This window comes from Carassius carassius, chromosome 4 (genome assembly GCF_963082965.1).
Source record: "Carassius carassius chromosome 4, fCarCar2.1, whole genome shotgun sequence".
NCBI lineage: Eukaryota > Metazoa > Chordata > Actinopteri > Cypriniformes > Cyprinidae > Carassius > Carassius carassius.
In genome coordinates this window covers 24784488-24808282 of record NC_081758.1, presented here as the reverse complement: position 1 = coordinate 24808282, position 23795 = coordinate 24784488, and the positions used below count along the sequence as shown (strand labels likewise).

The window sequence follows — 23795 nt, the reverse complement described above, 5'->3', positions numbered from 1 at the left end:
GGACGGTTTTTGTATTTTCTAGTTCAGGGAATAGACAGTCTCTATAGTGTGATATCTAGGTGAAAGGATCTCTATGTGCTGAGAATTAACTGATTTCTGTGACGTGAGGCAGCTCGGTTTAGCCGGTATGTCTGCTTCCTGACCTGGGCCCAAGTTAGTCAAGTGCAAACTCTAAGACTATGTGTCATATTTCTAGACAGAAGAGCGGCACCACCCCAGGGGGGACTAAGACCATCTCTTTTTTCAACAGGTCAGGTCTGCCCCAAAAACTTGTCCAATTATCTTTATGGATAACATTTATGGCAGTAGATGGATAAGCTTTTTATTAATAAAACATATTGGCCACTCAGATACAACCAAATACCTTTTTTAAATAACTGTTTTCTGTTTTAATATATTTAGCAATTTGTCATTTATTCCTGTGATGGCAAAGCTGAATTTTCAGCATCATTACACCAGTCACCGTGATCCTTCAGAAATCATTCTAATATGCTGATTTGCTGCTCAAATATTTCCTATTATCAATTTTGCTGCCTAATGTTTTTGTGTAAACCCTGATGCATTTTTGACATATAGAAATAATGGCATTTATTTGAAATATAAATCTTTAGCAACATTATAAATGCCTTTATTGTCATTTTTGAACAGTTTAATGCATCCTTGCTGAATAAAAGGGTAACACTTTACAATCTGACATCAAGAAAGCCATTTCTAATTCAGACATCAAGTTTAACAATAGATATTCAAGCAGACGTTTTATCCAAAGATAAACATCACTGCAGTTTAACTAATAGTGTTTAACAAGGAGACAAACAAATTTATCTCTGTCTGTAGAAGGGTAAACCTTATACATAAAAAGGTAGAAGATTACTAAAGATAACAAGAAAAAAGAGAAAGGTCCAAAAGTCATGACACATCTACAAATGATTTAATGCTGTATCAATATCCATAAATAAGCCATGGAAATATTCTTTGTTTCTTCACATTATATTGTGATTGCAGTCCAGTTGTAGTCCTTTTAATATGAGAAATTGAAACGGTAAAATAGAATGCATTTTTAAAAGTAGTTCCTCTGTGTGCTGTAGCTAACTGTTAACAGAGCATACTGATGTAAATTCTGACTGAAGGGAACCTGAATACTGTTATAAGAAACTGTTTAACTGAAGGGCTTTGACTTATGTGTGTTTTTTGGTGCAGATTTGTGGTTTCTATGGCTCCTTATGAAGCAGTGGGTTGTATTTCTGAGAATTGCGAAGCACAAAATCAATCAGCACATTTCATTACGCACACACACACGTTGCACACAGAGGTTATGTACAGTAATGCAGATTCTGCTGCCCTCTTTTGTCACTGTGACAAACTGCAGTCTTGCAACAACTCTCTTTAATGCACAAACCTACATGGATAATGCACCACATACAGGATCAATTTCACTGCTTTTTTCACTGTATACTTTCACTTTCTAATAATGACACTCATAAAAACAGATTGAGTTGTCTTTTTGATAAGTGGTGTTCTCAGCAAACCTCAGCACATTCCCAACTTTGACCTTTATCTGTCAGAGGTCAGATGTCAAGGATCATGATGAGAAACTCAGTAATGAGGATGAGGAAGGCACTTATACACACTTCAAACCCTAATCAAAGGCTCAACAGCAGTGTAAAACCACTTAAGATCCTCCTCCAAAATCAGAGTAAAAGAATGAGATTTTTTATTTGTCATTTGTGATTGGTTCAGCAGAACGCTCTCTCGTCTCCTAAGACTGTGTATGTGATCATGTGAAACTAAGTGTTTCTACATCCATTTTTAAGTAAATGCCAGCATGTGTGTTCTTAGTTGGTGTGCATTTCATTTGATCTTTAGCTCATCTTTGAAGTTTGACTTATGCCCTCTCAACTGTGACCCCATGTTGGATAAACCTGCGGAGGGGTCGGGTAATTCATTCACAAAATGAACATACAAAAGTTCTCTAAGTCCTCTGAACAGCACAGCACAAAACTAAAGAGTATGCATAAGAAGAGAGAGAGAGAAACAGATGAAAAGATACAGTGTCAAGAAAACTTATGTGAACCCATTGAAACTGGATTAAGAGCTAAACATTTTAAACAGGATCATAAGGGTAAATTGTACTTATTTTGTCTGAAAGACAGTACTATCTATCTATCTATCTATCTATCTATCTATCTATCTATCTATCTATCTATATATATATATATATATATATATATATATATATATATATATTTACTGTATATATATATATATATATAATATTTACATAAGAACAAATGACACATTATCATCTTGCAATAGTTGTATAATAGCAATAGTTGTTATCAGTTGTCCTCAGTGTGAAAAGATGAATTTCAAAGTTATACAGTCACTGTTGTAAATATGAAGAACATGCATACAAATATTATGATTGTTTTTTTGTTAACATATTTACATTAAGTTTCTCTATACTTCTCTATAATTCTGTAGACTCAGATGACATTTTATGACCAATTAATGCAAAATTTAATTAAAAAATAAATAAATAAAAACCTACCAAATGGGTTCAGGTTTTTTTTTGGGGGGGGGGGGGGGGGTTGTTGCCACTGTATATTAAAATACTGCAAAGGAAGAAAGTATTTTTCATATTTTCTATTATAATGGCTGACAGGTTTTTCTAACATATGGTCAACATCTCAACATCTCATCTGATCTCAGTTCACTATTGTGTGGGCTTATCTGCCTGTCTGTATATAATACGGATCATCAGAAAGATGTATACTGAATTTTAAAATCACACAATTATGAGCAGACCCACATGAAATATGGGCACACTTAATTCCACAGAAGGTTCAGCAGATTTCAATGGAATTCAGTGCAACCAGATCCCATGTGGGCTTGATTGTGACATTTACAAGGAAGCAGCATTTCACAGTTGAGTCTTGATGTACCATTTCAAACATGCTTGAACAAAGTTCAGCTTAAAATTCAGCCGATTGAACCGCTCTAAAGAAGAAGGGCATCATAGTTGCATACTATTGTATAGATGTGCAGAAAAAGTCTTGTACTTGCTTGTCTGTGGAAAAGACGCATTTTGAGAGCCACAGCAACAAAACACGTGATCTAAAATTACTATAAAAAGTTGATCCATGCAGATTCTCCCTGTAATTAAGTGCTCTGTATTTCACTCTGAATAAAGTCTAGAATTTAGCATCTGTTACTAACTAACATGACCTCAAACATAAACACTGATTTCCGAATAAGTCATAAGAGGAGCCCCAGTCGTCTCTTTCTTACAAAAGCTCTCAAAACTGCTGTTTGAGTACAATACTAACCCTTTTATAAGCCCTGCAGGGCTTGTAAATGCTCTAGAGTTTATTTAAAACCAGTGAAAGATCTGGACGGAGCTCGGCCCGGAAACACACCTAGTCCCTCAAGGCTTATTATAGCACAATATCAAAAGTCCAGATGATAAATCCCACCCTCTCCTCTGAAACACTCAACAGAGCACCTCAGTTCACATTGTTTTCTCAGCTACTGCTGCCAAGTTTCGCACTGCAGTTTATTTGGGTTTATAGCGCCATCTAGTGTGAAAAAAAGAGTATTGTCCTATAAGTCAGTATTCATGCCTAACTATCTATCTATATATCTGTCTAAATCCTCTACAGTAAATTATGATAGAACATTACTGAAATAAATAATAGGCAAAGAATTTGGGACAGAACTTTTCCCTGGTTTATTTGAATCTATTTTTCATATTTTACATAATATGAAAAATTGTTTTCATTAAGTGAACTTAAGAGCTCCAAATGTAGTTCACAAATACATTTTCTCTTTGAATGGAGTAGTCAATAACCACTTTAAACACAGTTGTTTGGGAAAGTGCTGTAGTTGTTTTTATTGACATGTAATGTTTCAGAAATACGTTCAAAATTACAATGGGTCTTTTACCCCATATGGCCTTTTTATTTCCATTTTATCCTAACCGTAGTGTGAGGGGCTATATAGTTTAAATGAAATTATTTCATATATATATATGTTTTGTCAGTTATTTTGATATGTCAAGGAGACCACCGCTAAAACGACGTGATAAAACGGATCAAAATGAACGGTAGACGATAAAAGGCTTTAACGTTTACAGTCTATATATTTTCTCACGCACATTCCCCCAGTGCTGTGAAGATGCTCTGCGCGCGTAACCGCGATCTGTGCGTCTGCCCTGTTCGAGGAAGGCGCGCGGGGTGATTCCTCGACGGGTGGGTGGGCAACAATGCGCGCTGTTGAATGGTGAGCGCATAGTGAATGAAGTTTCAATGGAGGAGGCAAGGATGCGCGCTACAGCGCACGCGTCACACCCCCGCCTTCAATTAAAACATCTCAGGGTTCGTCTGAGTGCGAGCGAAGATGGCGACAGAGTGAAGGAGACCACGGAAAGATGACAAGCCCCCTACAGACAGACAAACACGCACGAGCTCTACACCCTGCCGCCTCAGAGATGCCCGTGAATGAGTAAGACTCGGCTTTTCACGATGTGTTATCAAGGAGATGCGGGGTAGGTGATGGAGTCTCGCGGCAGGTGCTTCACCATGCACTGTCTCGGTTATTCAGACACAGGTGTTTGCAGTGCAGCTTAATTCTGAGCAGCAGGTGAAAGGGATGCTTCGAGCCATCATGTAAACGTCGCGGTGGACAATATTGCGGAGGAGACCCGCCCGTGTGAGCTCGCGCTTTGTCTCCCCCTCTAAAATATGATCACGGGCGCCTGGCGGTGTGGAGGGAAACTTGACGCCGAGTTAGAAATCTGCCGCGTGCCCGAACCCATCGACAAACCGTGCGCGGAGCCGGAGAAGGTGCAGAGATGGCGTATGAGCCTGGCGTCGCTGCTCTTTTTCACGGCGTTGTTGTCCGATCACCTCTGGCTCTGCGCGGGAGGCAAGCTCCGCTCGAGAGACCGGACTCACCGGAGGACGTGGAGCAACGCGAGTCACGACGCCCAGACGGGCCTTCGCGATGAGGACTGCGGGGTCCTCTTGAACAACCTGACAGAAAACAGACCAGAGTGCGTGGAGGCTGACGCGCGGCGCCGCGCACCTCTGGAGTCCGCGTGCTCTACGCTTTACCGGCAAAAGAGCGGTTTGGTGAGCTCCTCCTATTCTGTACCGGTACCCACGGTGTCGCCACACGCGTTTTTGGAGTACTTCCGGAACTTCAGCTTGTCCTTTTGCGACGCGCTCACAATAGCGGACCTACTGGAGAGCATGACCAGTCCTGACGGGATCAACTGCAGTCTGACCCGTGTCATTCGTGACCTGTTCAGCGGCGGACCGGAGGACGGGGACCTGTGCAGCGCTTGTGTCCACGCGTACATCCGACTCGACCAACACGCTCAGGAAAAATATGAGGAGTTTCAGGTCCTCACGCGCAAATACATGGCGGATGACTACTCAGTGCGCGCGCAAACACACCTGTGTCAGGTGAGAGGCTCTTTTAGTAACTACCAAAAACACTTAGGTATGAGATATAAGGATGATGGACGTAGACGCACCACAAACTTTAGTATTCAGCATAAATCTGAATAAGAGTGTAATGATATTTGTGTGTTTCAGGCAGTGTATAAAGCCTGGCTTTGTGCAGAATATTTTCCGGTTCCCCAGCGACAGTGTGTGAGGTGGCTCCCATGCAGGCACTACTGTGGTGAGGTCACAGCCAGCTGCCCCTTCATCCTACCTGACAATGACCATCTGCTGTATGCTGGTCTGCCAAGCTTTCTCTGTGCAGGTAAATCACAGAATACATACACTATGTGTGAAACCCCTTCTAATCATCAGGTTTGGCCTTTATACTATTCCAGAACTGGGTGCTTCCAGTCTAACCCTGTTGCAGCAGTCTGGCCTTCACTAATCCCACTGAACACCTTTGGGATGAATTGAGACAGAGTGTTCATCCCAGGTCAGGTCAGGACTTTGTGCAGGCCAATCAAGCCCATCCACCCTGGACTCAGTAAAACAATTTTATATGAACCTTGCTTTGTGCACCGCCTCATTGCTATGCTGACATAAAAAAGGACATTCTTCAGACTGTTGCATTAAAGTTGAAAGTACAATTCTTAATAATATTCCACCCCAGGGAAATGGCTGGAATTACACATACGTTTGGCTAAATAGAGTTTTATTATTGTCATTATTATTAGAAAATTAACTGCTAAATTTCATAATATGTGTATTTTGCCTAAAGATTGTCATATGAACAAGAACAACCAGTCAGTAACTATGCTAATTTTGGTCACAAAAGCAACAGTATCATTTGTTAGGCCATGCAGTGTTGTTATTGTTAACTAAAACTATTAAAAATAATTTTTGTTAATTGAAAAAAAAATAAACATAATAAAATACAAATATATACAAATATAAAAAAGCTTTAATTCAAATTTGAAATGTGGGCTTAGCAACTAAATTAAATAGTTTAAGTACTAAAACTGAAATAATGCTAAATAGAAAAAAAGATCTGATAAAAAAACAAAAAAAAACACTTTAAATCAGTAAAACCCTAGATTAAAATGAAAACTGAAAATAGAAAAATAAATGCTAATTCGAAATACATATAAATACTATAATAGTCTATATAAATAATACTAAAATAGAGCTGGACATGACTTGCTGTTTAGTGAGTAAGTCGGATTAATTAAGAAACTGCACAAACTGATTTGTAATTGTTCATTCAGGAATGTTGAATCGATGCTCTGTGTATAATGTTCTGCCCTGTTCTAAGCCAGTGTTTCTCTCTTTCCCATCAGGGTTTCAAGAGGAGTATTTGAGCAGTCAGGGTCCAGACTGCTGTGATGTCAGATGGAATGGGTGTGACTCCACTGTAGGCGCAGCATGTGCTCTGACACGCCTCCCAGGCTCCTTGTCTTTGCATAGGAGGTTATCTTCAGGAGCGGTGTCATGTACAAATCGTCTTCATGGCAGTAAATTGAAACTGTGTGTGCTGGTTCTCTTCTTACTGCACACTGTTATCTCCATAACAACATTGCAGCATTGCAGCACTGGCTCCTTGGAGGCATTAGTACCTCTAGAAGACGTTCCCATGAGGGAGGAATAAGAGACTGGAACATCTCCCTCTTTATTGGAAGACGCACATGCTGTGAAAGAGTTTTTGTCTGCTGTGCATGAGACAACCCTTACCAAATGCCTGGAAAACACAGGAAGTCTCACAACCGCTGAAGCGCCTGTCTCTGTCTTTTTGAGGGTTGGAATATCTGGCTTGATATGAGCGTGCATGTCTCTGTGCGTTTGTGTGAGTGAGTGAATGAATGTTTTTAACTGTTTTTCAGTGTTTCGTTTGGTTTATAAGGACTAACTGCACATGTTAAAAAACGGTTCATGATTGACAATCTTGTTTTGTTTTAGTCAATGTTCTTGGAAACAAAAATGAATGTATGAAGAATTGATGAATGACATTGTTACATTTCTCCTCTAATAAAACCAACACTTATTGAAGACATTGTTCATATTTAAAACACTGTATCTTCTGGTCCATGTGTCTACATTGGTTACAGGAGAAAAGATAGTTGCATTTGATTTTTGGGGTGCTTTCTGTTGACGTTCTTTTGTAGTTCCATTAGTATTATTTTCTTTTTTATGCTCCCTTCACAACTGTTTTTCTCTCTTTTTTTATTCTAAAGGCTTCCGCACACTGCTGTAGCCAAAACCTATTAACGCCTTTCACATTTACTCATGGATTTTATGTTGGTCTTGATGTTTGGGGGCTGTTAAGGGGGCTTGTGGTAGTTACCATTTAGCAGATGCTTTTCTTCCAAAACAACTCGCAGTGCACTAATTGAAAAAATACTGTGGGAAAAACTTCGGAAACATAACAAATTTACTCCATGTGGTCTGTCGCAGTTCTACAAACTCCCCAATAACAATATGAAAACAAGCTTAAAATTAATACTTCATTAAGACGGAGGTTTCAGGCACACATCATTTACATAATGGTCAGTCGTATCCACTTTCATTTTAAGTGGATGGATATTTCATTTACTCTAGTTGTCAAACGGAGAAAAATATGCTGTGTTTAAGTGTTGCTTGCACCGACAGACGGACGGTGCACATTAGCTGATGCATTCAAGGTGTACCAACGAAACATGCTACCTATCAGAGTAAGGTAAGGGTAGGTATGGACAGGTAGGTTTAGGGTAGGGGTAGGTATGAACACATAAATAAGATGCTGGTAGCACAATCTGATAGGTAGCATTATCCGCTATCGATTTGTGCTACTTATCTTTTAATGGGAGAAAGCACAATCTGAGAGGGTAGCACAAATTGTCAGAACACCGGTCCGAATCAAGTGAACGATTTTATGGGTGAGCCAATGAATCATTAATTCAAATGATTCATTCAAAAACACTGATTCATTCATAAAATAAACAAGGAAATAAACAGACAAAGCTCTTTGTTGTTCAATCATTCACTCACTCACTCAATTTTTTATTTTATTTTTTCAAAAACACTGCTTTATTTAGCAACAAAAAACAAGGCTTTGTCCAAAATTGCCTACCATGTTGAATGAATTTTCACATATTGTTTTTCACTTACTAGTAGATGGGTATGCATAATCGGAAACACCCCGAATGGTCTTTATCGGTAATTTAAATTAAATTATTAAACCAGTTCCTTCAGAGTGACTGTTAGGAATGAATCATTGAATCATTCATCAAACCGATTTGTACAGATTCAGAAATGCCTATATTGTATTTATAATATAAGGACAGCTGTGATTACCCGAACAACAGCACACTGTGTAGCAATGCTTAAATACATAGAAGAGAATACAAACAGAACAGATACCTGGAAGTTTGTCACAGACATGATGTAAGCAGCTGTTTCCTTGGGTTGTGATTGACAGGATTTAACACATTTCTATGGAACGTCAGTAAAATGTTGTTTTCGAAGCCTGTCTGTGCCTGTCATCAGACCAAAGACCAGATCGATGAGCTTACTGTTAAAGCAATCTTACTAAAAAGGCAACCAACATATAAAAATGGTTTCTTCTGCTCATATGAGAGTTTATTGTTGAATGGCAGAATTTACTCAACAGCAGTTTGCTTGTTTATCCATTAAATCAGTGTTTCCAACCTTTTTTCTGTCATGGCATAGTTTTGATAAAAAAATAAAAAAAAAAAGAAAATCCCATGGCACACCACTAAACATAATATATAAAGAAAAAAATGTATTATAAATGTAGTTTTTTATAATTAAACAATGTTGTCAGAGTTGTGGCTCTATATATGATCAGATACTTTCACTTAACATGTCATGACGTTATCATGTTCTAATTGAGTTTTTTACTATTGAATGACGGAGGTTTGTCCATCATTAGACCGGCTGCATCTGAGGCAGTGAGTGCATCGCATTACGTTTTCATCAACTTACAGGTTATAAAGTTTATTGTAGCTATATTGGAGTTCAGATTTACTTGTTGTTTAATACACTTAGCCAAAATCTCATGATATACCAGATGAACCGCTATGCACAGGATATATTAAAACATAGGCTACAAAACTAGGCCTATATGGCTACAATTACACAGCAAAATGCTAACATTTCTGCGCTCTTCAAACACAGAAAAAAACATTAGCCTTTATAGACATAGTGTTTCTTGCATAAAGAAAACCCCTGTACTTATTCAAACATTAGTTCTTTATTTACACTTGCATTGCAAACAAGCAGAGATCCATATTCAGACTGTGGAAATCTTCTGAATTCTTTTGATTTGTAAAATATTTGTTAAACCCACAAACAGGCATAAGGATGACCAATAGCACTGATATAGAATAATTCTAACGAAATATAATAGAGATGGGAATTTAGATCATTTGATAATTTTCCACGTCACACCTGACAACCTCCACACATTATTAGATGAAGACGTTCATTATTTATCCTTCATCTATGTTGGTGCATATCCTTGATAGGCCTGTGTGAATCGATTTTTGCCAGTAGGAGGCAGTGTTTTCTCAGTGTGAGGGTGTTGGCTTTGAATGTAGGTATCTTGTATCTTGCAGATTTATGTGCATCAGGGGTGTCAAAAACAATTCCTGAAGGGCTGGAGCCCTGCAGAGTTTGGTTCCAACCTTGCTTCAACACACATACCTTGTAGCTTTTAAATAAGCCTGAAAGACTTGATAATTGGATCAGGTGTGTATAATTATGGTTAAATCTAAACTATGCAGAGCTCCGGCCCTCCAGGAATTGAGTTTGAGACCCCTAATTTATATCCTTCACCCAATTCACTGCCTTCTGACAAGTATCTTTTCTTCATACTGTAAATACCACTTCCTGGTTGTATAAAAGGAATAGCCATTAACAAAAAGCTCTAAAGACTCATTTCACAAGGATGACTAATAAACCATTTAAAATTTGATTAGTAATTAATCATCTAAGCCGTAAAATGTCTTTTAACAGCTCACTAAAATAATAATTTTAGCATTAACTTTAGGATGTTTGCATGGCTATTGTTATTGTTTGATGAATTTTGTATAAGTAACAAATAACTTACAAATAATAATTATTCCACAAAAACCTATACATTCATTTTCCAGTTCCATCCATCTAAATCTCTCACTCTCTCTCTTTCTCTCTCTCTCTCTATGAGTGTGTGTGTCTCTGTGTGTGTGTGTGTGTGTGTGTGTGTGTGTGTGTGTGTGTGTGTGTGTGTGTGTGTGTGTGTGTGTGATTATTGTTTTCTTAAACTCTTAGCACTCTGAATCCAGCCCCTCTGGGCTCCGTATGGGCTGGACTCTCTGTTAAGTTAATTTGTATAATTTAATTTCAACTGCACAAGGGCCTCAGACCCGTATATATATATTCACTTCAGCGTTGCTTTTTTAGTTTGGTGCATTTGTGTGTTTGTGTGCGCCTGCGAGTGTTTTTGGCAAATGTTTTTGTTGCGCGCTCGCGTGCGCTTGTTTGTTCATGCATGTGCACAAATGCATTTAATTGCGTGTTTTTAGAACTCATTCCAGACATTCTGGGTGGGTCGAGCTATTGTAATGATGCTTTTATTACATTATTTAGTAATGTTTGCATTTAGAGATCCATCATGAATTGTCAGAGGTCACTGTCTGAGTGGGAGACAGCTAGACCGTGTTGTGCATGTTTGTGTGGTGCTGAATCTATTCAGCAGCAGTGAGCTGTGAATATTTAAGTGATTTAAGATTAAAGAGTCTGGATCCGAATAAAAGCGGTACAGATTTAATATAAAACCATATTAAAGAAGCTCAGCTTTATGAGGTCACAGAGGATCTGCAGTACACAGAGCACAGCTGTGAGTGGAGCGAGAACAGAGGAAGAGAAAGAGAGAAAGCCACAGAGAGAGGAGTCAAATGGCATCCATCAAACTTCTTGGGCTAGATTTTTTCTCTGAATTACATACTGAGCTCTATTATAGACTTTACCAACTAGTATGCAGTAATGCTGACTCAGGTTATGATACTGCACCAAGTTTATATATGGAACAAAATAAATAGCTAAAGCTAGAAGGAAATTCCAGTATTGTTTCCAATTCTGACCCCCCCCCCCCCCAACACCCAGATTATTACACCCCTAGTATTAGTAGGTTTAGGAGTAAGTGTAGGGGAGGGGTTGGGGTAAGGCAATCAGGTAATGACTTCAAAGATGGGGGTAATCATTTTGGCAGAGGGTTGAAATTGGGCACAACACTGGCACTACTGATGTCTTTGTAAACCATCCATCCTTCCACTTTCATCCTACCTTTTCAGATCTAACAGTTTCACTGTTTTTCACAATTTGATGAGAGTGACGGGTCTAGCTGCAAAAACTGACAGAGAAAGAAAGATGACTACCCAAATATTACCAGTTTGTGGTTTAAACCTCACACAACATGCAGCAGAAGAGTTTTGCCATAGTAATAAATAACTATATTTTAGAGTTAAATTAATATGGTGTGTGCGCTTTGGTGCTTGACAGTATGATAAATGTGTGTATAGCTGGAGTGCATGTATGTGTACAATTTTGTTGTTTGAAAAGCAGTGTGTGTGCTCATGTGTGTTTTTGTGCATTTGATGTTAATATTTGATTGACAGTCCTGTCCTGCTTTTAACGCTCAGTCTTGCTCTGATTCTCAACATATGCCACAATTACACTACCAGTCCTCTGTTCTAACACTTTAAAGATGTGGAACACTTGCACGCTCACACATGCACACACTGAGTAAGCCTAATGTACAATCATGTGACTGGGGAATGTTTGACAAGAACGGTTTTTATTTTTTTATTTAGGTCCAGGGTTTTCTATTGTGGGTGTCTTGTGGATATCCAGACAGGAGTTTCGTGATATGTTCATGTATTATGTAACGTCTAACTTTCTATATAATGATTTAGTAAGCATTATAAATGAATATATGATGCCAGTGAAAGTATGTAGCCTACTGGGAGTCCCGACTTCCAAGGTGTTACGAAAAGGGAAATCTTCTGTAATCGGCAGCGAACGTGTGTCGCGTCTTGATGAATGTCATAGTGCCGCGCTTTTCCGCTGTAGGATTTTCAATGAGATGACGTCATGTCGGCAACCAATCAGCTGCTAGGGGTCGGTCTCTGTAGCTGGTCGTAGTAAGTTATCAGCCTGAATCCTCGCAGTCTGTGGTCAGGAAGCCAGATGAGCGCGCAGAGAAGTGCTTGCTCACCGCGACCATTCCAATCCAAAAGTAGCTGAGAGGACGAAGAAGTTCGGTATGCAGAAGCAATGCTGACTGACCTGCACGCAGCCATGGTACCGAAGCGCGAGCCGGCGAAGTTGGAGGAGCGCGAGCGCACGCAGACGGCGTGTGAGTGCCAAAGCCAGTGCAACAACTGCAAAATCTTTTTGAGTTTGTTCATCCTCTCGCTCTCTCTGCACCTCGTCACGCTCTTCTGCTACCTGGACCTGCGCTCGGAGCTCAAACGAGAAATATCCCAGAAAAACAAAGATGAGGTGTCATCAGCGGGGCCAGTCCCACACGATGAAGCCGCAGCGCCAGTGCTCCGGTTACCGGACACCGACCACCCAACAACAGACGTCCAGGTAAACGGAGTTAACTGTTGTTTTTATACTAAGAGCAGAAACCTCCTTCCTGCTCACTTGGCTTTAGCTTCTGTTATTGAGATGAGAATGTGTTGTCTTGCCTCCCATAATGTGTGTGTGTGTGTGTGTCTGTGTGTTTGTTTTGTTGAGACCTATTGTTAGAGTCCACGTCCTTTTGATCAGTGGTTCTCAATCATGGCCCTGAAGTACCCCATACTGCTCATTTTGGGGGGTCTCCTTTATTTGATACACCCAGTTCAGTTCTTGGAGTCTGCACTAATGAGCTGATGGTATAAATCAGGTGTGCTTTGCCAGGATAGATCACCATGTAATAACTGTGTGAGAGAGAATAATCAATGAGTGAGTGATGCAAAATGATACAAAAACATAAATAAAATAAAAATAACTCCACTAAAATAAAACTTTAAAGCAACAATTATTATATAATTATAATATAATAATAATAATAATTATTATTATATGCACATTCAGGTACAAAAGGCTGATCAGATGTGTTATTTATATATTATTTACTGCCATTTATAGCTTTTAATTTGCTTTTCCACATATAACAAGAACACATTCCAATTTTGAATTGCTTTTTGCAGAGGTTTGAATCTGCAACCATCATGTTCCCAATGAGGATCCTTAACCCTTTAACTTCTAGGCATGACAGAAACCTACCTAGTTTGTAACCTCAGTCATTGATTTAGTTTAGCATTGTCTCTCACCCCACTCACATTGTGTGTTAAAAGCACTTCTCGTAACTGAATCGTTCACCTGCAGGGTACATTTGTTCTGTTTAAACAACATCTGTCCTTTTTACAAGCTCTCTTCATCAGAAGCACTTTTACTGTCAGGCGGCACAGGTCGCTGTTTATTTAGCCTTTGCTGCGGTTTGGCCCGGACTCGTGTTTGATTCTTTTGGCAAAAGGCCAGGCTCGTCGCACCATTTCCTGATGTTCACCCTGCGGGCAGTGCATTAGCACTGGATCCAGAATGCTTGGCTTATGGATGTGTTTTATTAGACATATCTAGAGGTTAAATCTGGAGGTAGAATTACACACACCAACAATTTCCTGCAGTGAATGAATGAAATTGCTAATTTATGGCTTTGGTCTTTCTGAAGTGAATATGACGGGTGGGAAGACATCTCATCCCTGGTGCACACAAAAAGTACAGTAAAAGTTAGTGGAATAGGCTGAGTACTTGTTATTTTTGCTTATTGCCAAGTAGTAGATGTTGTTGTTATTATACTGGTCCATCACAGTCATCTTTCTTATTTATAAGAGCATACATGTTTGTATTCACAGTTTTCACAGGCTTGACCAGGGGTCACCAACCTCCATCCTGGAGGTCTGGTGTCCTGCAGAGTTTAACTCCTACCCTAATCAAACACACCTGAACCAGCTAATCAAGGTCTTACTAGGTATACTTGAAACGTGTTGAGGCAAGTTTGAGCTGAACTCTGCAGGACACCAGTCGTCCAGGACCAAGTTTGGTGACACTTGCCCTTGGCCTTGTAAACAATTTTTGGGCATCGATGATTGTTGCTAGGCATGATATAAATAATAGAATCACCCATAGCTCCCTGAGATAACAAACGCCTTAGATCAAGTGTGTGTGAGTGTGTGCGTGCGTGTGTGTGTGTGTGTGTGTGTGTGTGGAGGTGTTGCTGGGTGCATGTGCATGCATATATTTGTGTTTATGAGTATTGCACTGATTCATGCTAAAAGAAGGTGTATATGACATGACAACTCTGATTGATGGAGGGAGGCGTGAGTGTTGTTAGTCTGTCAGTGTGTAAAAGTGTGTGTGCAACATGACCACTCTGCTGTCAGGTAAAAATGGCTATATATAATATAGTTTTTCTAAGAAAATATAAACCACCAAAGTTATTGTGTATTTTGTTTTGGTATGTTGAATGGTTGAGGTATTATCTATTTATTTTTTTTAACAAAATGGAAGTATCATGGTACCACCAGTCATGATGTAAGTCTAGGGATGCACAACATAATGCTACCATATTGGCTTGGCTGATATTACCAATATTACCAGTTATATATACGGGATATAAACGAGATATACATGCATAAATATCTTGCGTAATTGGTAATATCAGCCAAGCCAATATGCTACCATTATTTACATTTATAAAGTTTAAATGATTGTTTTTAGTGTTTCTTATTTAAACTCTTTAGACAAAATAGTATAAAATGTACTTTCGAACATTTATTGATAATAATCCCTATGTTACTCCATACATGAAATACTCATCAGCTGTGAAACTGCTATTGATTTCTCATTAAAGCACATCCAGTTTGTGTTTCAGTGCAGGTCATACCTGTTACAGATGATCAGACCTGCTTTTCTTTTACAGGGTAGATCAGACCTTTCCTTTGTTAGAGTTTGTGTGTGTGTGTGAGGGAGAAAGTATGGGAAAATGAAGGGAATTCTTTCCCCATCAACCTCTCTCTTTCTCTCTCAGGCATTATGGCATGTAGCCAGATCGCAGTGTGAGCCCTCTAATGCACACACACTTTTCCTAATTAAGCTTTGTAAGTATGGGATTCCTCCTCGACAGGATATTACATTAATGGATGGAGCTAGCCACACTCTAATTACTCTCCATTCAACTATTTACCGCTGTAACTAATACACACACAAGTTTCTCACATGCACTCTGTGTATTAGCCCGAGTCCTTTGTCCTTTGAGTTAGCAGTGAGGAGTTAGCAGTAAGGAATGTGCTTGTTGATCAGCATCTTAGATCTGATACAGTGTTAGCCATATATCCCAGAGCGCTGCTCTGTCTGACTGATTACAAAAGTGTGTGTGTGTGTGTGTATGTGCGTCCTAATGAGGGATCTAAGAGCGGGTTCACCTCAGCCAAACAGGTGTTAGAGAGCTGTGCTCTGAAGAAACAGAATGTTTGCATGACTTTAATGGCTTAACTTTAACCAGCTGGATCTATTTAAGGAGTCTCAGACTACAGCCAACACACAGATGTGTCTTAGTTTGGGAACCATAGTTTTAAAATTACACTGTAGAGCGGCATGATGATTGGGTGGATGGATGGGTAGATAGATGACTGAATCTACCTGTCTACTATAGGCCACACAAATGAAATTTCTTTTTTGGAAGATTAGGCAGACACATTGTTATTTTTAAAGCTAGATGGATAAAAAAGCAGTGTAACATTTTCTGTGGAGTGAGAGTAGCTCAGTAGTAGTTTTTCCAGCAACCAGTAATTTTTTTTAACAAGTTGCAAAGCAGCGATGTGCCCATGTCATCCTACACAGCCTTCTTCTGTGATATTGTACTATGCACATCTAGCTTTTTTCTCTTTCTCTCATATCATAAATCGGTTTTGAGGGTTCATTTGAGAGGATCGAGGGGGCATTTTTTTTGAACATTTTCAAAAATATATAATTACATAAATGTTGTGTATTTTAGTTACATTTTAAGGGAACTTCGAACTGCGTCCTCTAGGGGTCGCTATGGGGGAACACCTTGTTGTGACCCGTGTCTGAAGCATACATTAAAAAAACACCAATGAGTTGGCCGGCGACAGCCTCTGACGTCACTACTGGCGCGACTATAAGTAGGCACCGGGAGAACATGTCATTCTCTTCTTCGTCTTCACTGACTGTTCTGTTTGAAGTGTGCATCTGAAAGAACTGGTAAGAGCCATCTTTCTCTGTCTATCATGGCGACTACTAGCAAGTGTTTAGACAATGTGTGCATCCGTGTCGGCGTTATTTGACACCCGATGACACACACAATCTTTGCGTCATTTGTTTGGGTGAAGAGCACACACGCAATGTCTTTGAGGAAGCAATCTGCATGCATTGTGAGCGTTTTTTCAATGAAAAAGCTCCGCTCTCGTTCGTCTCTCTTTCCGAGGAAAAAAGAAAAAAAAGGCAGCCATCTGCTTCCTCACAGTTCAGGACCCGTAGCTGCTGAGGCACGGAAGAAGAATGAGCTCGTGAGATTTACAGGTGGATCTGTCTGAGTGGTTTAGAGAGGGATTTTCCCTTTCGCGCTCGTCGGCGGCAGACGAGAGAGAGCCTCGGGAGGATGATGTTATATCTTTAACACTTTCTGATACTGAGGTAAGTGCTCTACTAGGGTTTTTAACCAGGAAAAGCAGGAGATATCTGAGGATGGTGAAGAAGCTGAGGCTGAGCCTTCTCAATCCTCCTGCCCTGCGTATGTTGAGCTGTTGGAGGTTATGAATCACGCCACTGTAAAGTTGGACTTGCCATGTAAGCGCACTAACAAGGTGACACCGTGAGGCCACCTCGATGAGCGCTATCTTTCTGACCATAGCCCTCCAGCTCAGATGAGCCTTCCATTTCTGCCTGATCTCCATACAGAGATCAAAAAGAAATGGAAGAGGCCGTTTCTTCTCGCATACATCGGTTTCAGCATAAGAGTAATGCTGACATCGATGCAATGCACGATTGCGGCTATGAGAGGATGCCCCTGTAGAAAGAGCTTTCTTTCTGCGGGGGAGACATCCTCTCTTAAACCCCCTCCTTGCAATCTAAGCTCCTTCAATAAATACATCTCGTTTAAATGGCAAGGCATACGCGGCTGCAGGGCAGGCTGTGGCTTCATTACACACGATGGTGGTGCTTCAAGCATATCAGACTGATCTGCAAAGAGACCTGGATAGAGGCGAGGGCCTTTCTCCTGATCAGGTAGCCGAGCTGCGCCGCACCACGGATCTCTCTCCATTAGGGCTGGGATAAACGATTATTTTTTAAACGATTAATCTAGCGATTATTTTTTCGATGCATCGATTAATCTAACGATTAATTTTTTCAGACCGATTCCATTTCGATTATCTCCCCATTAATTGACTACTAACAATTTATACATGTTCATTTACATATCTGGATGAAAAAAACATGAATTCCTTAACATTGCAATATATGTTTATTGCTCTTGAAATTACAAAATAAAAGACTGACTAAGAATGCATTACTTTGCACTTGTATAGAGATAGCATTCAATAAAACCTTGAAGCCTTGAAAACACATAGCTTACTGAAACAAGCTTACTGAACACATAGGGCCTAGCTTACTGAAAAAAAGTTCTTCTTTCAGATGAAAATAACAACAACTTGATGTCTAGCATTCAATAAAAAAAGGTCACCCAAAATACTTGTTTAGAGCAATTGAAAGAATACAGTAACCAATGTAAACTTGAGGGCTTTAAGCTAATACAGAGAGTGCTTTTCCCCCCCCAAAAAAAAAATTAACAGTGGGAGCCAGCAGCCTGTCATGGAGAAAAAAACTTTGGCGTTCTGCCCTTTTTCTATCGTGTCTAATGATTTTGGTTAATATGCACAAGGGAGAGAGAGAGAGAGAAAGAGAGGAAGACAGTGCTCGTGTAGTTTGAAGACTGAGTGCGCGAGCGCGCGTGAAACTTTGGTGTTTCTTTTTCTATCGTGTTTAATGATTTTGATTTATATGCACGAGGGAGAGAGAGAGCAAGAAGTGCTCGTGTTGTTTGAAGACTGTGAGTGCGCGCGCACAGCCGGGGCTCTCTCTCGTACGTGCCCTTTCAGGCGCAGCAGTCATTCACATCACTCACCGATCAAAAAGGCTTTGACAGCCGCCAAAAAAAAAGATCAATGCAGAAAAACCCCTGGATTGGTTATATAACGTTGGACAGAATGTTGATCCGGCCATCGCGTATATTCAGCGCACATAAGGTAAAAGTTTTGTTTTATAACGTTTTTTATAGAAATAAAAACAGGTTGACGAATCGATGCGCATATTTTGCGTCGACGTATTTTTTACTCTCCATGCTACCAAGCAGGCTGCCTCCACCATGGGCAGGACTATGGTGGCCATGGTAGTAGCGGAGAGACATCTGTGGGTGAACTTGGCAGACATCAGGAAGAAAGAAAAGGCTTTATTATCGATGCTCAGGTTTCGCCTTCTGAACTTTTCGGTATTTCCGTTGAGACGGTGATCGAGAAGTTCAGGGAGACAAAGGCACGCTCCTCTGCTTTCAGATCCTTCGGTCAACGAAGGTCCAGGTCTGAGCCCGAACAACATAGGGGTCCTGGCCTGTCTCGATCTGAGGAGCAAAGACGGGCACAGAAGGCTAGTGTTGCGACCCGCGCTCCTCCCCCATCTGCGGGAAGGGGTAAGAGGAATCGTGGGTCACGAAGAGGTAAGCAGAACCTAAGGGATGTGATCCAGGCGAGGCAGCATTCTCGTCTGAATCAGAGCGATACCTAGGTATCTACTCGTTCCCTTTGGGGATTTTTAACTTCTGCTTTTATCATCCTCTTCCTAATTCCCCTGTAACCACCAGATCTCCACCTGATCGAGGTTAGGTGGAAACCTCTGGCATAACAGTCTCCTATATGATGTTTTTGGCTGGTTCTATGTTCATAGCAACCACCTTACTGATGGTCCGAAAGGAGGCGCCCCTTGAGCGGGGCTCCAGCGCTGGAGGGTGAGTGAGTATGTAACCCTCTCTGTATATAGTTATGTGTATTAAATTGCTGGTGGTTATGTGTCTACTAATAAACTCTGTGAGTTTCCTTTGCAGTGCTCAGTTACAGTGTTTACTAAACACTCGTCAGCACCAGCCAACTGGCTTCATGTTCCAGTATTAGGTGGCTGAGATAACAGGTTTCTGCGGGAGCCTCCCTGATCATCAGGCCTGGCACAGCACTGCAGGGAATTGTCATGGATGTTACCCTGAGGGGCCTCCTGGCCGCTTAGTTGTGCTGTCGCATCCAGCGGGAAGTGGAGGTGGCAGTTAGGGAAAGTCTTCTTGTATATGCTGCCTCAAGTGATGCTCCCCCTCCAGAGGTTTGTAAATTTTGAGCTTGCCTCTCCTGTGTGATTCAGCGCCTCTGCGATGCTTAGGACCCTTTAGATACACACGCTAAGCTCTGTGTACTTTCTGAAAACCACATGGTGGTCAGTGTACACGTGAACATTTTGCGCACTTTCTAAAATCCACTAAGTGTTATGTGTCTACGCAAGACTTGCTGAAATCTTGTACGGTAAGGATTACGCGCTCCGCCTTGTTCCCTTACTTAAGATGGTTAGACCTTGGTTCCTTGTGCTCCATTCAGCCAGTGTGTATTTGTTTATACACTTCAAGCATCGCTTCCCTCAACATGAGGGGATATTTGGGTGTTTCTCGTGGCGGCATAGCAGCGCTCCTCTTTCCAAGAAGGGTCGCCTATGAGTGTGCTACTCTCTTTCTGAATTCGGAGTTTTCCTCTCATGTGAGACAGAGTTCTCTGTTTATTCCCCAGAGCGCTCCAGTATTATTTCCACAGATCGAGTTGATGACTCTCAAACATGTTGTTTTTGAGATGCATCATTCCATCTAGTGTTGTCAAGGTACCAAAATTTCAGTATTCGGTACCGATACCAGTGAAAATCCACGGTTCTCGGTACCAATTTCAGTACCAAAGCAAAACACAAAAATATGCTAATTAAAAAAAAATAACTTTTTAGCACTAAAAATAAAACCAATGCCATTCTTCATACTTATTTACAATTGTGTTTAAAGTTTTTCTACAAGTTATATAATTATGAAAAACAGTAAACAAGTTTCACCCAAATTTAATTTGTCTTTTAATTTATGAAATTTAAACACATTTTATTTTTGGTAAATAAAGGCGATTTGCTATTAAAATTAAAACATTGAAGAAATATTGTGATTTATTTCTTACAAAAATAAAGTTTTATAAATTTTTTCAACAGTAGTAGCAGTATCTAGCAGTAGCAGTAATAGATCATATTAATTATTATTAAAAGATAATACTACTACTAATTCTACTATCATACTAATGTATATACAATGCACTATGAATTGATGAGCTGCTGGGTTCATGAATATTAATCAGGTTGTCTGCGTTAGGTCAAACTGAATTGCTGAAATCAAAACAGGGACGGTACTAGATCAGCGCCAGGCAATGAAATTGCCATTTGCGCATTAGCTCCGCCCACTACCGGAGAAACCGGTATGTCTTCTGCTTGTTCGAAAATGCATATGAATAATTCTAAATGAACTCCTTTATTTTGACAGGAGAAGACAACAAAGAATAGTTTACATATAGCGTGTCGATTCAGCGTGGTAAGACTCTTGCTCTCTCTCTCTTTGCATGTGTGAGAAACAGCGCTATCAGTAAAGCGACGGTGAGTCGTGCGCCTTCACAAAGAGTTTACAGAGCGTCAAATACAGGTGCGCTGTGCGTCCATTGAGATAAACTGAAAAGTTCAGATAGCTTGATGGAGAGAGAACTCTGAAGCTCAGATGCTGAAATGAATGCAAGCGTCATGCGCTTCAGTCTATGTAGTAAACAAAACCGCACGTCTCTGCCATTCATTAATTCACACAGAGACGCACAGAACACGGATTCATATTTCAAACAACTTTTGCGGCTTAACATTTACAGATACTGGTCCATATGGAGATTTGATTTGATTAATTTATGCTAACTTTAACAAATTCCATGACTGTCCATATTAAAATGTAAGTTTCATTTTCATGACTGGATTTTGAGATTCCGTCCTCGTTTTCTGCTTCGCGGAAATCATAGCGCTGAACCGGGTTTGAACGGGAACTCGGTACTACCAGTACTTAAAGAAACCTGGTACCGTCACATTTACATTTTTTTAGTGCCGACTTGGTACCGAAGTACCGGGTCTTTTGACAACACTAATTCCATCTATGAGCTGCTCTATCAGAGTGCCACAAGAACCCCTCCTTAGAACAGTATTTTTAAATCCATGCTATGTTAAGTGTGCACGTGAAATCTTTGCGCACTTTCTGAAATCCACACTGTGGTAATTTCGCATGCTAGTATTTTGGGCAGGGGCATGGTAATGGAAAATGGTAGAGTTGGTACTTAGTGTTCGCCATGATTCGGGCATGCACTCCCCTCAGCATGGCAGCTTGGGTATACTGTTCCCCATAGTGACCCCTAGAGGACGCAGTTCGAAGTTCCCTTGAAAGGTATCACAGGTGCCGGCCAACTCATTGGTGTTTTTTCAATGTATGCTTCAGACACGGGTCATGACAAGGTGTTCCCCCATAGTAACCCCTAGAGGACGCAGTGTCTCGTTCCCTACTCAGGGAACCATGGTTACATTCGTAACCTGAGACATTTTTACAATGGGACAATTGTTGCACAAAAGTAGATTGAGATGGTGCCGCTGCATGCCATGCCATGCCATTCACTGTGACTTTAATACCCAGGGCGATCCTAACTGACCAATGACCTCTGACCCTTCACACAAGCCCTGCCACCTCAAAAACAACCAGAAACAGCTCAATGGCCCCTCTTATTTAAATTGACTTTTTAAAATGTTTCATTGTGATTAATGTGAGCTTATATTGGTTGTGACTGGAGTCTGAACACACTGCCCCATTTTTAGCTTGGCTGTCCCCAAGTAACCCAGTGTGTATGTCTGCTGCCAGTGTCTGTGTTTGTTTGTGTGTGCAGTGCATGTCAGTCTGTCTGTAAGAGCCTGTGTGCGTATGTTTGACATTGTACATATAATAACACTCATTATTCTGGTCCTGCTTGGCATTTATGTGGAATGATCTGTCTTTCTGTTGTGGTGTGTGTATGTGTGTCTGTATCTGTTAATACTGTATTTTGTCTCTGTTGTGGTGATTTAAACTTTTCGCAGCAGTTTGTGTTTCCTGGTGGTTTATGTCCCTGTTGACATCTGCGTGAGTATGTGTGTGTCTTTACACAGGAATGTAATTCCCTCTGTTCCTAAATGAGTTTGGTTCACCCTGGGGTTCACCGACTGAGAGCGTTCCAGACAAACATCATTGTCTGTGACCAGGCTGTGATCTGTCATTAAGTGCAGAGATCGAAAGGTCATGCATGAGTGTGTGTATATTTTGACAAGGCCTTCTGTTATCACTCCACTGAAGTGACTCCTCTGAATAAAAGTAGTTTAGTTGTTGTATGTTGGATTAATTTGAGCACAGCTGTGTGGGTGTATTTGATCATTTGTTGCCTTTGAAGAAAGCTCTGTCCAGTTGAAGAGGTAGGGAAAAAAGAAGGGAAGATGACTGAAAGCTTGACTAAACAGGGCAATCTATCTCAGTGTATGTGATATGTGAACCTCCCTGTGGTTTGAGATGAGAGCAGAGGCTTATGTTGATTTTGGAGTCAGTACCAGCATATTCTTGATGGTCCTTTGAGAATCATATGAAATGTTGTTCTCATTAATGTAATCCATATGTGATAACATGCTCATCATCTAAACCCACTCTAATCTATATGTGTGGACGTGCACATCTGTATGGGGTGTGTTTGAAAAGAGACTGATCCAGATGAGGCTGAAGTAAGAGTGATGAAGGTGACATTCACAATCACAGATATATTCTTTTATTTCTATGCTCTTGGGACCTTAATTAAAATTTTCTTGCTCAAAGTTTTGTTTTTTATTTATAATTTATTTAAAATTGATTTTCAAGTGATTTATTTGCAAATAATTTAGTAACCATTATGTAGACTGAAAATAAATATACATTTCATTTCAGCAGTTGAATTAAATGCTGTGCTCTCACCCAGCTCTCTAAAAAATTGGCTTCAGCCAATAAAAAAAATATATGTGGTTCAGCTTACAAATTTAGTTGAAAGTAAGGTCTCAGTAAAGTTTCCATTAATACATTTGGACCACCTTCTGAGATGGTAACTTTGGCATAGCTAT

General features: G+C 40.2%; 2 protein-coding genes across 5 annotated transcripts in view; both read left to right on the top strand.

Moving 5' to 3' along the window:
* Positions 1-4165: 4165 nt before the first annotated feature.
* On the top strand, positions 4166-7483 carry LOC132130623 (NALCN channel auxiliary factor 2). The gene is made up of 3 exons (XM_059542397.1): positions 4166-5465; positions 5598-5769; positions 6785-7483. Exons 1-3 carry the CDS (start codon positions 4740-4742, stop codon positions 7090-7092), a joined length of 1206 nt encoding a protein of 401 aa, XP_059398380.1. The 5' UTR covers positions 4166-4739; the 3' UTR covers positions 7093-7483.
* Positions 7484-12439: 4956 nt separating this feature from the next.
* Positions 12440-23795, top strand: part of LOC132139588 (ectodysplasin-A-like) — a 47041-nt gene continuing 35685 nt past the window's right edge. For 2 of the 4 annotated variants that reach the window (XM_059548061.1, XM_059548059.1), the window contains exon 1: positions 12440-13073. In XM_059548061.1, the coding sequence (XP_059404044.1) occupies positions 12756-13073 (318 nt within the window). In that variant the 5' untranslated portion in view covers positions 12440-12755. The remainder of the gene's footprint in view (positions 13074-23795) is intronic. The other 2 variants (XM_059548060.1, XM_059548058.1) reach the window with 2 other exon arrangements.

Bases quoted from the DNA above. Each gene is read 5' to 3' on its own strand.
- LOC132130623 (XM_059542397.1), top strand. From the start codon at position 4,740: ATGATCACGGGCGCCTGGCGGTGTGGAGGGAAACTTGACGCCGAGTTA. The intron at 5,466-5,597 runs GTGAGAGGCTCT...TGTGTGTTTCAG, and splicing joins CGCAAACACACCTGTGTCAG to GCAGTGTATAAAGCCTGGCT. The intron at 5,770-6,784 runs GTAAATCACAGA...CTTTCCCATCAG, and splicing joins GCCAAGCTTTCTCTGTGCAG to GGTTTCAAGAGGAGTATTTG.